The sequence below is a fragment of the Pristiophorus japonicus genome, chromosome 3 (genome assembly GCF_044704955.1).
Source record: "Pristiophorus japonicus isolate sPriJap1 chromosome 3, sPriJap1.hap1, whole genome shotgun sequence".
Lineage (NCBI taxonomy): Eukaryota > Metazoa > Chordata > Chondrichthyes > Pristiophoridae > Pristiophorus > Pristiophorus japonicus.
In genome coordinates, this window is record NC_091979.1 from 11,761,361 (window position 1) to 11,777,166 (window position 15,806).

General features: G+C 54.4%; 1 protein-coding gene across 1 annotated transcript in view; it reads left to right on the forward strand.

Annotated features, from left to right (window-relative positions):
* Positions 1-2,201: 2,201 nt before the first annotated feature.
* LOC139256810 (SPRY domain-containing protein 3-like) overlaps positions 2,202-15,806 on the forward strand; it is a 1,568,464-nt gene continuing 1,554,859 nt past the window's right edge. Inside the window, exons 1-2 of the mRNA XM_070874320.1 lie at positions 2,202-2,326; positions 5,425-5,500. Coding sequence (XP_070730421.1) covers positions 2,202-2,326; positions 5,425-5,500 — 201 coding nt within the window. The remainder of the gene's footprint in view (positions 2,327-5,424; positions 5,501-15,806) is intronic.

Below are 15,806 nucleotides of genomic sequence, written 5' to 3' on the forward strand. Positions count from 1 at the left end.
TGGCCCCTCGAGCCTGCTCCGCCATTTAATACGATCATTGCTGATCCGATCATGGACTCAGCTCAACTTCCCTGCCCGCTCCCCATAACCCTTTATTCCCTTATCGGTTAAGAAACTGTCTATCTCGGCCTTAAATATATTCACTGTCCCAGCTTCCACAGCTCTCTGAAGCAGCAAATTCCACAGATTTACAACCCTCTGGGAGAAGAAATTCCTCCTCATCTCAGTTTTAAATGGGCGGCCCCTTATTCTAAGATCATGCCCTCTAGTTCTGGTCTCCCCCATCAGTGGAAACATCCTCTCTACATCCACCTTGTCAAGCCCCCTCATAATCTTATACGTTTTGATAAGATCACCTCTCATTCTTCTGAATTCCAATGAGTAGAGGCCCAACCTTCTCAACCTTTCCTCATAAGTCAACCCCCTCATCCCCGGAATCAACCCAGTTCTGAATCAATCCCATTTAGTGCCACACAACATGATGGAGGGTGTCCTCAGTGTGAAGATGGGACTTTGTCTCCACAAGGACTGTCTGGTGGTCGCTGCTACCAATGTTGTCATAGATGCATCTGCGACAGGTAGATTGGTGAGGACGAGTTCAAGTAGGTTTTTCCCTCGTGTTGGTTCTCTCACCACCTGCCGCAGGCCCAGTCTGGCAGCTATGTCCTTCAGGGCTCGGCCAGCTCGGTCAATAGTGGTGCTACCTGGCCACTCTCGGTGATGGACACTGAAGTCCCCCCACCCAGAGTACATTCTGTGCCCTTGCTACCCTCAGTGCTTCTTCCAAGTGTTGTTCACCATGGAGGGAGTACTGATTGATCAGCTGAGGGAGGGCAGCAGGCGATAATCAGCAGGAGGTTTCCTTGCCCAGGCTGGACCTGAAACCATGAGACTTCATGGGATCCGGAGTCAATGTTGAGGACTCCCAGGGCCACTCCCTCCCGACTGTATACCACTGTGCCGCCACCCCTGGTGGGTCTGTCCTGCCGGTGGGACGGGACATACCCAGGGATGGTGATGGAGGAGTCTGGGACATTGGCTGAAAGGTTTGATTCTGTGAGTATGACTATGACAGGCTGTTGCTTGACCAGTCGGTGGGACAGCTCTCCCAAGTTTAGCACAAGTCCCCAGATGTTGGTGAGGAGGATGTTGCAGGGTCGACTGGGCTGGGTGTGTCGTCTGGTTTTATTCTTATTATTGTTTGTCAAGTTCAGAGGGCATTTAATAGTCAAGCGCACTGGTGTCTGGAGTCACATATAGGCTACAGTTATACAGGGTATTGGTGAGGCCTCACCTGGAACACTGCAGTTTTGGTTTCCATATTTACGAAAGGATATACTTGCTTTGGAGGCAGTTCAGAGAAGGTTCACTCGGTTGATTCCGGAGATTAGGGGGTTGACTTCTGAGGAAAGGTTGAGTAGGTTGGGCCTCTACTCATTGGAATTCAGAATAATGAGAGGTGATCTTATTGAAACGTATAAGATTATGAGGGGGCTTGACAAGGTGGATGCAGAGAGGATGTTTCCACTGATGAGGGAGACTAGAACTAGAGGGCATGATCTCAGAATAAGGGACCACCCATTTAAAACTGAGATGAGGAGGAATTTCTTCTCTCAGAGGGTTGTAAATCTGTGGAATTCACTGCCTCAGAGAGCTGTGGAGGCTGGGACATTGAATATATTTAAGGCGGAGATAGACAGTTTCTTGAGCGATAAGGGGTTATGGGGAGCGGGCAGGGAAGTGGACCTGAGTCCATGATCGGATCAGCCATGATCGTATTAAATGGCGGAGCAGGCTCGAGGGGCTGTGTGGCCGACTCCTGCTCCTATTTCTTATGTTCCTATGTAGACCAGGTGTGGGGGCAAATTTCCTTCCCTGAAGGACACCAGTGAGCCCGATGTGTTTGTACGAGGAGGGGACAGCTGGCATTGGAGGAGGATGGAGTGGTCGACATGTATCATAGGCTGAAGACTGGTGTAGAAGGATGAGGACTGATAGTTTAGCATAGTCTTAGTCCCATAGGACGTCCTTTGTGACTTTGATGAGAGAGTTCTTGTTACTGTGGCATGGGCGGAGAGTGGATTGGAGGGATTGAAACAAGGAGTTGCAGGAAAAGTATTTTGTGAAATGTAACACCAATCGAAGGAGGCGATCTTTGACCTGAACGTTATTCCCGATCCCTGTGTTGTTGCCCCTCAGATATGGATGACTTTAATCGCCACGTGCGGGAGTTACTGAGCTGGAAGCGAGGTGTCCGAGGGTCTGCAGGAGCACCCTCCATGCACGACCGGTTCGAGAGGGTGCAGATCACCGGCGATGTTCTCAGGTGAGCGGTGAAATCGGACTCAACCGGGGAGCGGGAAACCGAGGCAGATCGTCACACCGTTACACACAGGGGCACACCGTCACACACCGGGACACACCGTCACACACCGGGACACACCGTCACACACCGGGCCACTCCGTCACACACCGGGCCACACCGTCACACACCGTCATACCGTCACACACCGGGCCGCACCATCCCACACCGGGACACACCGGGCCACAGCCGGCCACACTGTCACACACTGGGCCACACCGTCACACACCGTCATACCGTCACACACCGGGCCACACCATCCCACACCGGGCCACAGCCGGCCACACCGTCACACACCGGGCCACACCGTCACACACCGTCATACCGTCACACACCGGGCCACACCATCCCACACCGGGCCACAGCCGGCCACACCGTCACACACCGGGCCACACCGTCACACACCGTCATACCGTCACACACCGGGCCACACCATCCCACACCGGGACACACCATCACACACCGGGCCACAGCCGGCCACACTGTCACACACCGGGACACACCGGGACACACCGGGCCACAGCCGGCCACACCGTCACACACCGGGCCACAGCCGGCCACACCGTCACACACCGGGACACACCGGGACACACCGGGCCACAGCCGGCCACACCATCACACACCGGGCCACACCGTCACACACCGGGCCACACCGGGACACACCGGGCCACAGCCGGCCACACCATCACACACCGGGCCACACCGTCACACACCGGGCCACACCGTCACACACCGGGCCACATCGTCACACACCGGGCTACACCGTCACACACCGGGCCACACCGTCACACACCGGGCCACACCGTCACACACCGGGCTACACCGTCACACACCGGGTCACACACTGGGCCACACACTGGGCCACACCGTCACACACCGGGCCACATCGTCACACACCGTCACACACCAGGCCACACCGGTCCCCACCGGGATACACCGGGCCACACCGTCACACACCGGGCCGTGCCGTAACACACCGTCACACACCGGGCCACACCGTCACGCACCGGGCCACAGCCGGCCACACCGTCACACACCGGGACACACCGTCACACACCGTCACACACCGTCACACACCGTCACACACCGTCCCACACCGTCACACACCGTCACACACCAGGCCGTGCCGTCACAGGAATGTGGGAAGGGAGGACCTTGAGACAATCACTGTCACTAGGGGGGTAGTGCTGGACAGGCTAATGGGACTCAAGGTCGACAAGTCCCCTGGTCTTGATGAAATGCATCCCAGGGTATTAAAAGAGATGGCGGAAGTTATAGCAGATGCATTCGTTATAAACTACCAAAATTCTCTGGACTCTGGGGAGGTACCAGCGGATTGGAAAGCAGCTAATGTAACGCCTCTGTTTAAAAATGGGGGCAGACAAAAGGCAGGTAACTATCGGCCGGTTAGTTTAACATCTGTAGTGGGGAAAATGCTTGAAACTATCATTAAGGAAGAAATAGCGGGACATCTAGATAGGAATAGTGCAATCAAGCAGACACAACATGGATTCATGAAGGGGAAATCATGTTTAACTAATTTACTGGAATTCTTTGAGGATATAACGAGCATGGTGGATAGAGGTGTACCGATGGATGTGGTGTATTTAGATTTACAAAAGGCATTCGATAAGGTGCCACACAAAAGGTTACTGCAGAAGATAAAGGTACGCGGAGTCAGAGGAAATGTATTAGCATGGATAGAGAATTGGCTGGCTAACAGAAAGCAGAGAGTCGGGATAAATGGGTCCTTTTCGGGTTGCAAATCGGTGGTTAGTGGTGTGCCACAGGGATCGGTGCTGGGACCACAATTGTTTATAATATACATAGATGACCTGGAAGAGGGGACAGAGTGTAGTGTAACAACATTTGCAGATGACACAAAGATTAGTGGGAAAGCGGGTTGTGTCGAGGACACAGAGAGGCTGCAAAGAGATTTAGATCGGTTAAGCGAATGGGCTAAGGTTTGGCAGATGGAATACAATGTCGGAAAATGTGAGGTCATCCACCTTGGAAAAAAAAACAGTAAAAGGGAATATTATTTGAATGGGGAGAAATTACAACATGCTGCGGTGCAGATGGACCTGGGGGTCCTTGTGCATGAATCCCAAAAAGTTAGTTTGCAGGTGCAGCAGGTAATCAGGAAGGCGAATGGAATGTTGGCCTTCATTGCGAGAGGGATGGAGTACAAAAGCAGGGAGGTCCTGCTGCAACTGTACAGGGTATTGGTGAGGCCGCACCTGGAGTACTGCGTGCAGTTTTGGTCACCTTACTTAAGGAAGGATATACTAGCTTTGGAGGGGGTACAGAGACAATTCACTCGTCTGATTCCGGAGATGATGGGGTTACCTTATGATGATAGATTGAGTAGACTGGGTCTTTACTCGTTGGAGTTCAGAAGGATGAGGGGTGATCTTATAGAAACATTTAAAATAATGAAAGGGATAGACAAGATAGAGGCAGAGAGGTTGTTTCCACTGGTCGGGGAGACTAGAACTAGGGGGCACAGCCTCAAAATACGGGGGAGCCAATTTAAAACCGAGTTGAGAAGGAATTTCTTCTCCCAGAGGGTTGTAAATCTGTGGAATTCTCTGCCCAAGGAAGCAGTTGAGGCTAGCTCATTGAATGTATTCAAGTCACAGATAGATAGATTTTTAACCAATAAGGGAATTAAGGGTTATGGGGAGCGGGCGGGTAAGTGGAGCTGAGTCCACGGCCAGATCAGCCATGATCTTGTTGAATGGCGGAGCAGGCTCGAGGGGCTAGATGGCCTACTCCTGTTCCTAATTCTTATGTTCTTATGTCTCACACCGGGACACACCGTCACACACCGGGCCACACCGTCACACACCGTCACACACCGGGCCACACCGTCACACACCGTCACACACCGGGCCACACCGTCACACACCGTCACACACCGGGCCACACCGTCACACACCGTCACACACCAGGCCACACCAGGCTGGACCGATTGGGGGCGTCCGGAGGTTTTGCGGTGGGTGGGAGGTGGGCCCCGGGACTATGGGACGACCCGTTGTACTCTCTCTGTGTTGTTGCAGGTACCAGGGGAACTCGGGTGATGTCGGCTGCTACGTGGCTTCTGAACCCCTGACCCAACACAACAACTATTTTGAGGTGAGTGTGGGGGAGGGGGGAGTGTGGGGGGAGGGGGAGTGTGGGAGGGGGGAGTTTGGGGAATGGGGGAGTGTAGGAGGTGAGTGTGGGGAGGGGAATGTGGGGGAAGGGGCAGTGTGGGGGAGTGGGGAGTGTGGGAGGGTGGGAGTGTGTGGGAGGGAGAATGTGGGGGAGGGGCGAGTGTGGGGGAGGGGGAGTGTGGGGGGGGGTGTTTGGGGAACGGGGGAGTGTAACAGGTGAGTGTGGGGGAGGGGAGTGTGGCGGTGGGGCGCGTGTTGGGGAGGGGCGAGTGTGGGGGAGTGTGGGAGGGGCGAGTGTGAGGGAGTGTGAGAGGGGGGGTGTGTGGTGGAGGGGGGAGTGCGGGGGAGTGTGGATGGGGGGGTACGGGGGAGGGGGGGGAGTGTGGGAGAAGGGGGAGTGTGGGAGAAGGGGGAGTGCGGGAGAGGAGGAGTGTGGAAGGGAGTGGGGGTGGGAAGTGTGGGGGAGGGGTGAGTGTGGGGGGGAATGGGGGAGGGAGAGTGTGGGGGAGGGGAGTGTGGGGGAGGGGTGTTGGGGAGGGGGGCATGGGGAAGGGGGTTGTGAGGGAGGGGGCGTGTGGGCGAGGGGGAGGGATGTGTGCAGGGGGGATAGTTTGTATGGGGGAGGGGTGACTCTCCGACCCACCATTAATGGCCCAACGCTGGTCAGGGTGGGTGCTGGGACCCGGGGGACTGTGGGCCGGAGCGGGTGCTCGCTCGCTGCGCCCACCTTGTTCCCAACCCAGATCGCGGAGCCAGTGCGGGACTCCCAGCATCCTCCCTGACCAGAGAGAACCTTCCGGAAACTGCTGTGGGAATTCTCATTATAACAAGGGGGGGTCATCTCCAGGGCATCGGCCCAGGCAGCCCCTCCTCCCCCTCCACGGAGACTCCACACCCTCCCTGGGGTCTCTTCCCCCGCCCCCCCTCCTCCCTGGGGTGTCTTCGCACCCCCCCCCCGAGGTCTCCCCCCCTCCCTGGGGTCTCTCCACCTCATTCCCTGGGGTCTCCCCCACCCCCCCTTCCCTGGAGTCACCCCCCCTTCCCTGGGGTCTCTTCGCCCCCCGCCCCAAACGGGGTCTCCCCCCTCCCTGGGGTCTCTCCACCTCATTCCCTGGGGTCTTCCCCCCCTTCCCTGGAGTCACCCTCCCCTCCTTTCCTGGAGTCACCCCCCTTTCCCTGGAGTCACCCCCCCCTTCCCTGGTGTCTCTCCCCTCCTTGGGGTCTCTTTCCCCCCCCCTCCCTGGGGTCGCCCCCCGGGTCGCGGGGACCCGCCGATCTCCCTTCCCCCCCCACAATCAGCGAGCGGTGATGGGACGCTCCACTATGTGGTCAAATCAGGCCCCCCCCCCCCACCGCCCCTAGCCCAGTCCAGAACATACCCTGCGACGTTTCGTGCAGGAAGCGTGACTGAACCCTGCTCCCATTTTAAATTCCCTCTTCGGGTCGGGGATTTGGAACTGAGGGTGGATATATGCATGGCAGCAATCTGAAGGCGTTGGCGTATTTGCGGCCTGAGGGTAGACTGAATGTCCCAGCACTGGCCAGGCTTTAGGAGCGGAGAATTCGCGGTGCAATGCCAGGCCGGGCTGGGGGCTGGTCCGTTGGCTTGGGTTAACACCGACTCCCAAAGGGTCGTCTCTGCATGTGGACACAAACTGAAATCTGGCCTTGTCTGTGAATCATTGCATTCGGGCAATAGTTTACAGATGTACAAGTGTTTTGGAGGCGGTGATATTTTGCATTTAAATGCTGGCAGGTCAGGCTGTTCCAGTCTGAAGGAAATAACAGCGGATTCAGAACAAATTTGCACGCCTCATGTACAAAGCCGGCTGTAATACATAGGCATAGAAACATAGATAGATTGCTCCTCGCAAATCCTTCTAACCCACAGCACCATGGGGGGCAAAGGACATTAGAATCTGAAAAGTTTCAATCACAGGTTTCTGATAAATTCTCTCAGCATTCAAACACCGTTATTTTTTAAATAATTTGAAATAAATCGAGCATTAAATGGCCGCACTGATTTATTTTTCTTCCTTGTAATCTTAATCCTGGTTATAAATTTCAGTTGCAGTTTTAGCCTGAATATAGTGCTCTGAAAATGTTCTATTTTCCACTTCTTGCAATGGGGAGTGGATTCTGTTGGGCAGTCTTTCCAGGATCTGGTGCAAAATGGTTTGGTTAACAGCTAATTAGCGATGTTGGATCGGTCTTATATCATTGTTCTTATTCGTACACGGGATGTGGGCGTCGCTGGCCAGCCGGCATTTATTGCCCATCCCTAATTGCCCCTTGAGAAGGTGGTGGTGAGCCGCCTTGAACCGTTGCAGTCCGTGTGGTGAAGGTGCTCCCACAGTGCTGTTAGGGAGGGAGTTCCAGGATTGTGACCCAGCGACGATGAAGGAACGGCCGATATATTCCCAAGTCAGGATGGTGTGTGACTGGGAGGGGAACGTGGAGGGGGTGGTGTTCCCATGGACCTGCTGCCCTTGTCCTTCTAGGTGGTAGAGGTGGCGGGTTTGGGAGGTGCTGCCGAAGAAGCCTTGGCGAGTTGCTGCAGTGCATCTTGTAGATGGTGCACACTGCAGCCAGGGGGCGCCGGTGGTGGAGGGAGTGAATGTTGAAGGTGGTGGGTAGCGTGCCCATCAAGTGGGCTGCTTTGTCCTGGATGGTGTTGAGTGGGCTTGTATTCACTGGAGTTCAGAAGAATGAGAGGGGATCTCATAGAAACGTTTAAAATTTTGACGGGTTTGGACAGGTTAGATGCAGGAAGAATGTTCCCGATGTTGGGGAAGTCCAGAACCAGGGGTCACAGTCTAAGGATAAGGGGTAAGCCATTTAGGACCGAGATGAGAAGAAACTTCTTCACCCAGAGAGTGATGAACCTGTGGAATTCTCTACCACAGAAAGTTGTTGAGGCCAATTCACTAAATATATTCAAAAAGGAGTTAGATGTAGTCCTTACTACTAGGGGGATCAAGGGGTATGACGAGAAAGCAGGAAGGGGGTACTGAAGTTGCATGTTCAGCCATGAACTCATTGAATGATGGTGCAGGCTCGAAGGGCCGAATGGCCTACTCCTGCATCTATTTTTAATGTTTCTATGTTTCTTGAGTGTTGTTGGAGCTGCACCCATCCAGGCAACTGGAGAGTATTCCATCGCACTCCTGACTTGTGCCTTGTAGATGGTGCAAAGGCTTTGGGGAGTCAGGAGGTGAGACACTCACCGCAGAATACCCAGCCTCTGACCCGCTCTTGTAGCCACAGTATTTATGTGGCTGGTCCAGTTAAGTTTCTGGTCAATGGTGACCCCCGGGATGTTGATGGTGGGGGATTCGGCGATGGTAATGCCGCTGAATGTCAAGGGTCGGTGGTTAGACTCTCGCTTGTTGGAGATAGTCATTACTTGGCACTTGTGTGGTGCAAATGTTACTTGCCACTTATCAGCCCAAACCTGAATGTTGTCCAGGTCTTGCTGCATGTGGGCACGGATTGCTCCATTATCTGAGGAGTTGCGAATGGAACTGAACACTGTGCAGTCATCAGCGAACATCCCCACTTCTGACCTTCTGATGGAGGGAAGGTCATGGATGAAGCAACTGAAGATGGTTGGGCCTAGGACACTGCCCTGGGGAACTCCTGCAGCGATGTCCTGGGGCTGGGGTGACTGACCTCCAACCACCACAACCATCTTCCTTTGTGCTGGGTATGACTTCAGCCAGTGGAGAGATTTCCCTTTGATTCCCACTGACTTCAGTTTTACTCGGGCTCCGTGATGTCACACTCGGTCAAATGCTGCCTTGATGTTGAGGGCAGTCACTCTCACCTCACCTCTGGAATTCAGCTCTTTTGTCCATGATTGGACCAAGGCTGTAATGAGGTCTGGGGCCGAGCAGCAGATGTGGTCAATGCTGGCCGGACCACGTTGACTGGCGCGCCGAGGTGACGATGGGCCTTGTCCTTGAATCAGTGCAGGGGTGGTGGCAATGGTGCTCCCGTAATGGTGTTCGGTTGGGAATCCCAGCATCAATCAACTCTGAAGACAAGTCCCCAAATCAAACGGTGCGTGAACTGGAGCTGATGGTCTTCCCACAACATCGCTGCACTTGTCCTTGGAACGAGAGATCACACGGCAGGTAGCGGCGGTCGGATACCTTCTTGGGATCATGGGCCCTGGCCTGTCGTTTAGAAACATAGAAGCATAGAAAATAGGTGCAGGAGTAGGCCATTCGGCCCTTCGAGCCTGCACCACCATGCAGTAAGATAATGGCTGATCATTCACCTCAGTACCCCTTTCCTGCTTTCTCTCCATACCCCTTGATCCCTTTAGCCGTAAGGGCCATATCTAACTCCCTCTTGACTGTATCCAATGAACTGGCATCAACAACTCTCTGTGGTAGGGAATTCCACAGGTTAACAACTCTCTGAGTGAAGAAGTTTCTCTTCATCTCAGTCCTAAATGGCCTACTCCTACCCCGACAGTGCAGCACTCCCTCAGTACTGCCCCTCCGACAGTGCGGCGCTCCCTCAGTACTGCCCCTCCGGCAGTGCGGCGCTCCCTCAGTACTGCGCCTCCGACAGTGCGGCGCTCCCTCAGTACTGCCCCTCCGACAGTGCAGCACTCCCTCAGTACTGCGCCTCCGACAATGCGGCGCTCCCTCAGTATTGCCCCTCCAACAGTGCGCCGATCCCTCAGTGCTGCCCCTCCGACAGTGCGGCGCTCACTCAGTACTGCCCCTCCAACAGTGCGGCGCTCCCTCAGTATTGCCCCTCCGACAGTGCGGCTCTCCCTCAGTGCTGCCCCTCCGACAGTGCGGCGCTCCCTCAGTACTGCGCCTCCGACAGTGCGGCGCTCCCTCAGTACTGCCCCTCCGACAGTGCAGCACTCCCTCAGTACTGCGCCTCCGACAATGCGGCGCTCACTCAGTACTGCCCCTCCGCTAGTGCGGCGCTCCCTCAGTGTTGCCCTTCCGACAGTCAGTGCCTGTGGAACTGTACCCCAGTGAGTCAGTGTGTGTGGAACTGTACCCCAGTGAGTCAGTGCCTGTGGAACTGTACCACAGTGGGTCAGTGTGTGAAGGACTGTACCCCAGTGAGAGTCAGTGTGTGTGGGACTGTACCCCAGTGAGAGTCAGTGTTTGTGGAACTGTACCCCAGTGAGAGTCAGTGTGTGTGGGACTGTACCCCAGTGAGAGTCAGTTTGTGTGGAACTGTACCCCAGTGAGAGTCAGTGTGTGTGGGACTGTACCCCAGTGAGAGTCAGTGTGTGTGGAACTGTACCCCAGTGAGAGTCAGTGTGTGTGGGACTGTACCCCAATGAGAGTCTGTGTGTGTGGAACTGTACCCCAGTGAGAGTCTGTGTGTGTGGAACTGTACCCCAATGAGAGTCAGTGTGTGTGGAACTGTACCCCAGCGAGAGTCAGTGTGTGTGGAACTGTACCCCAGTGAGAGTCAGTGTCTGTCATCGGAGCAGAAGGAGAGTGAGAAGGGGAGGGAGAGTGAAAGGGAGACGGGGAAGGAGAGAGGCAGATTGAGAGAGAGGGGGAGAGAGAGAGAGAGAGAGACAGACAGATGGAGAGAGAGAGAGAGAGAGTCAGACAGATAGACAGATGGAGAGAGGGAGAGAGAGTGACAGAGAGAGAGAGAGAGAGAGAGAGAGAGAGAGAGAGAGAGAGAGAGAGAGAGAGAGAGAGAGAGGGAGAGAAACAGAAAGAGTATTTTGGTTTTTGTGCCCAGTGATGACATTATTCCCTCTTTATTGTCCCATGTGGTTTGCGTTATATTTTGATTAAATCTTGGTGCTGCAGTTGTCAACGTTTCCTGCCCCGCTCGTTAAATAATTATCACATCACTGGCTAGTGCCCGCCCGGCATTACGCACAGGCTCACTGGGCAGACGGGTCAGCGGGCACAAAGGACGCTCTGCCACGGACCAGTTCATACATCGAGGGAAGGGGCCTCGCAGACACCCAGGGGGCAGGGAGTGAGGGGGAGGGGAGACACACCCAGGGGGCAGGGAGGGGGGGGAGGAGAGACACATCTAGGGGGCAGGGAGTGGGGGGGAAGGGGAGACACACCCAGGGTGTAGGGGGGGGGGGGGAGTGGAGACACACCCAGGGGGGCAGGGAGTAGGGGAGAGGGGAGACACACCCAGGGGGCAGGGAGTAGGGGAGAGGGGAGACACACCCAGGGGGCAGGGAGTAGGGGAGGGGGGAGACACACCCAGGGGGCAGGGAGTAGGGGAGAGCGGAGACACACCCAGGGGGCAGGGAGTAGGGGAGAGGGGAGACACACCCAGGGGGCAGGGAGTAGGGGAGGGGGGAGACACACCCAGGGGGGCAGGGAGTAGGGGAGAGGGGAGACACACCCAGGGGGGCAGGGAGTAGGGGAGAGGGGAGACACACCCAGGGGGCAGGGAGTAGGGGAGGGGGGAGACACACCCAGGGGGCAGGGAGTAGGGGAGAGCGGAGACACACCCAGGGGGCAGGGAGTAGGGGAGAGGGGAGACACACCCAGGGGGGCAGGGAGTAGGGGAGAGGGGAGACACACCCAGGGGGGCAGGGAGTAGGGGAGAGGGGAGACACACCCAGGGGGCAGGGATGGAGGGGGTAGGGAGACACACATGGGGGGCAGGGAGGGGTGGGGGGGGGAGGGGAGGCACACCCAGGGGCCTGGGAGTGGGGGGGAGGGGAGACACACCCAGGGGGCAGGGATGGAGGGGGTGGGGAGACACACATGGGGGGCAGGGAGGGATGGGGGGGGGAGGGGAGGCACACCCAGGGGCCTGGGAGTGGGGGGGAGGGGAGACACACCTGGGGGGCAGGGAGCGGGGGACAGGTTGGAATGGTGAAGGCGAGGGAAGGGTCTGGACTGAAGCTCGATCTGCTCGCAGGGACAGAGCATTGTAATGGGTTCGAGACCACCCTCGCTGTGTGATTGCACCGTGTGACCGCGTGACCGCGCCGCGTGACTGTGTGATTGCGGCGTGTGACCATGTGACCGCACCGTGTGACCGTGTGATCGTGGCGTGTGACCGTGTAAACGCACCGTGTGACTGTGCGTTTCGACCGCGCCGTGTGACTGCACCGTGTGATTGTGTGACCGCGCCATTTGACCGTGTGACCACGTGCCCGCACCGTGTGACTGCGCCATGTGACCGTGTGACTGCATCATGTGATCGAGTGATCGCGCCATGTGACCACACTCACAGCTCCTGCCCCATCGAGGTGCGTGTGAGCCGGTTCACTGACGGCCGCCCACCCTCCCTTCTCTGGCTGTGGGAGTTAATCGATTAGATTCCAGCCTGTAACTCACTCCCAGGTATCTGTTATTCTATATATAAACCCTCCCAAACCCCTCGATTAGATTCCAGCCTGTAACTCACTCCCGGGTATCTGTTATTCTATATATAAACCCCCTGAACCCCTCGATTAGATTCCAGCCTGTAACTCACTCCCAGGTAACTGTTATTCTATATATAAACCCCCTGAACCCCTTGATTCGATTGCAGCCTGTAACTCACTCCCAGGTAACTGTTATTCTATATATAAACCCCCTGAACCCCGCGATTAGATTCCAGCCTGTAACTCACTTCCAGGTTTCTGTTATTCTATATATAAACCCCCCGAACCCCTCGATTAGATTCCAGCCTGTAACTCACTCCCGGGTATCTGTTATTCTATATATAAAGCCCCAAAACCCTCGATTAGATTCCAGCCTGTAACTCACTCCCAGGTATCTGTTATTCTATATATAAACCTTCCCAAACCCCTCGATTAGATTCCAGCCTGTAACTCACTCCCGGGTATCTGTTATTCTATATATAAACCCTCCCAAACCCCTCGATTAGATTCCAGCCTGTAACTCACTCCTGGTTACCTGTTATTCTATATATAAACCCCCCGAACCCCTCAATTAGATTACAGCCAGTAACGCACTCCCAGGTATCTGTTATTCTATATAAAAAAACCCCGAACCCCGCGATTAGATTCCAGCCAGTAAGTCACTCCAGGGTATCTGTTATTCTATATATAAACCCCCCGAACCCCACGATTAGATTCCAGCCTGTAACTCACTCCTGGGTATCTGTTATTCTATATATAAACACCATGAACCCCTCGATTAGATTCCAGCCTGTAACTCACTCCTGGGTATCTGTTATTCTATATATAAACACCATGAACCCCTCGATTAGATTCCAGCCTGTAACTCACTCCCACGTATCTGTTATTCTATATATGAACCCCGCGATTCGATTCCAGCCAGTAAGTCACTCCCGGGTATCTGTTATTTTATATATAAACCACCTGAACCCCTCGATTGGATTCCAGCCTGTAACTCACACCCGGGTATCTGTTATTCTATATATAAACCCTCCCAAACCCATCGATTAGATTCCAGCCTGTAACTCACTCCCAGGTATCTGTTATTCTATATATAAACCCCCCGAACCCCTCGGTTAGATTCCAGCCAGTAACTCACTCCCAGGTATCTGTTATTCTATATATAAACCCCCCGAACCCCTCGATTAGATTCCAGCCAGTAACTCACTCCCGGGTATCTGTTATTCAATATATAAACCCTCCCAAACCCATCGATTAGATTCCAGCCTGTAACTCACTCCCAGGTATCTGTTATTCTATATATAAACCCCCCGAACCCCTCGATTAGATTCCAGCCAGTAACTCACTCCCGGGTATCTGTTATCCTATATATAAACCCTCCCAAACCCATCGACGAGATTCCAGCCTGTAACTCACTCCCAGGGTATCTGTTATTCAATATATAAACCCCCCGAACCCTTCGATTAGATTCCAGCCAGTAACTCACTCCCGGTTATCTTTTATTATACATAAGAGCATAAGAATTAGGAGCAGGAGTCGGCCATTCGGCCCCTCGAGCCTGCTCCGCCATTCAATGAGATCACGGCTGATCTTCGACCTCAACTCCACTGTCCTGCCCGATCCCCGTATCCCTCGATTCCCTTAATATCCAAAAATCTATTGATCTCAGCCTTGAATATACTCAAAGACTGAGCCTCCACTGCCCTCTGGGGCAGAGAATTCCAAAGATTCGCCACCCTCTGAGTGAAGAAATTTCTCCTCATCTCAGTCCTAAATGGCCGACCCCTTATCCTGAGACTGTGACCCCTGGTTCTAGACTCCCCAGCCCGGGGGAAACATCCTCCCTGCATCTACCCTGTCAAGACCTGTAAGAATGTTGTATGTTTCACTGACATCACCTCATTCTTCTAAACTCGAGAGAATATTGGCCTAGTCTGCTCAATCTCTCCTCATAGGAGACCCCCCCATCCCAGGAATCAGTCTGGTGAACCTTCGCTGCACTCCCTCTATGGCAAGTATATCCTTCCTTAGGTAAGGAGACCAAAACTGTGCACAATACTCCAGGTGCAGTCTCACCAGGGCCCGATATAATTGCAATAAAACGTCTTTACTCTTATACTCAAATCCTCTTGTAATAAAGGCCAACATACCATTTGCTTTCTCAATTGCTTGCTATCCAATCTCATCTCCTCCAAAGGGAGTAACAGGGTTTTGGGGAGCGCACAGGGAAGCGGCTTTGAGTCCATGATCAGATCAGCCATGATCTTATTAAATGGCGGAGCAGGCTCAAGGGGCCGAATGGCCGACTCTTGCTCCTATTTCTTATGTTCTTCGGTACCTGCATGTTAACTTTCAGTGACTGGTGTACAAGGACACCCAGGTCCCTCTGAACACCATCATCTCCCATCACCCCAGAGTCTGCTCCGGAATCAGTCCAGGACACCACTCCTGAAACAGATTAGGACCCTCTCCAGAATCAGATCTGGACACCCACTCCTGAAACAGATCAGGTTCCACTCCAGGTTCAGATCAGGATCACTCCAGAATCAGTTCAGGATCCACTCCAGATTCAGAGCAGATCCACTCCAGGATCAGATCAGGACCCACTCCAGGATCAGATCAGGAGTGTGGGACGTCTCGTCTCCTGTGTTTATTTGATGGGAGACACTGTTAGTCCGGAGGAGAGGCAGGAACAGGGCCACTTGCTGATCGTGGCTTGTGATGGGAGACTGAGAGCACTGCCCGGGGGGGAAATGGTGCATCCATTATCCTCTACACCTGTCTCCAGCTCCTGTAATCCCTGTGTTGACCGACTGCTAGCAATTCCCTCGCACGACAGCGTTTGATGCATTTGGAGTCCTCCATCCCTCGATCTGCTGACACCTGCTCTGCAGTCCTGTCAGTCTCTTCAGTCACAGCCTTTCATTGACTGAGAAAACAGGGC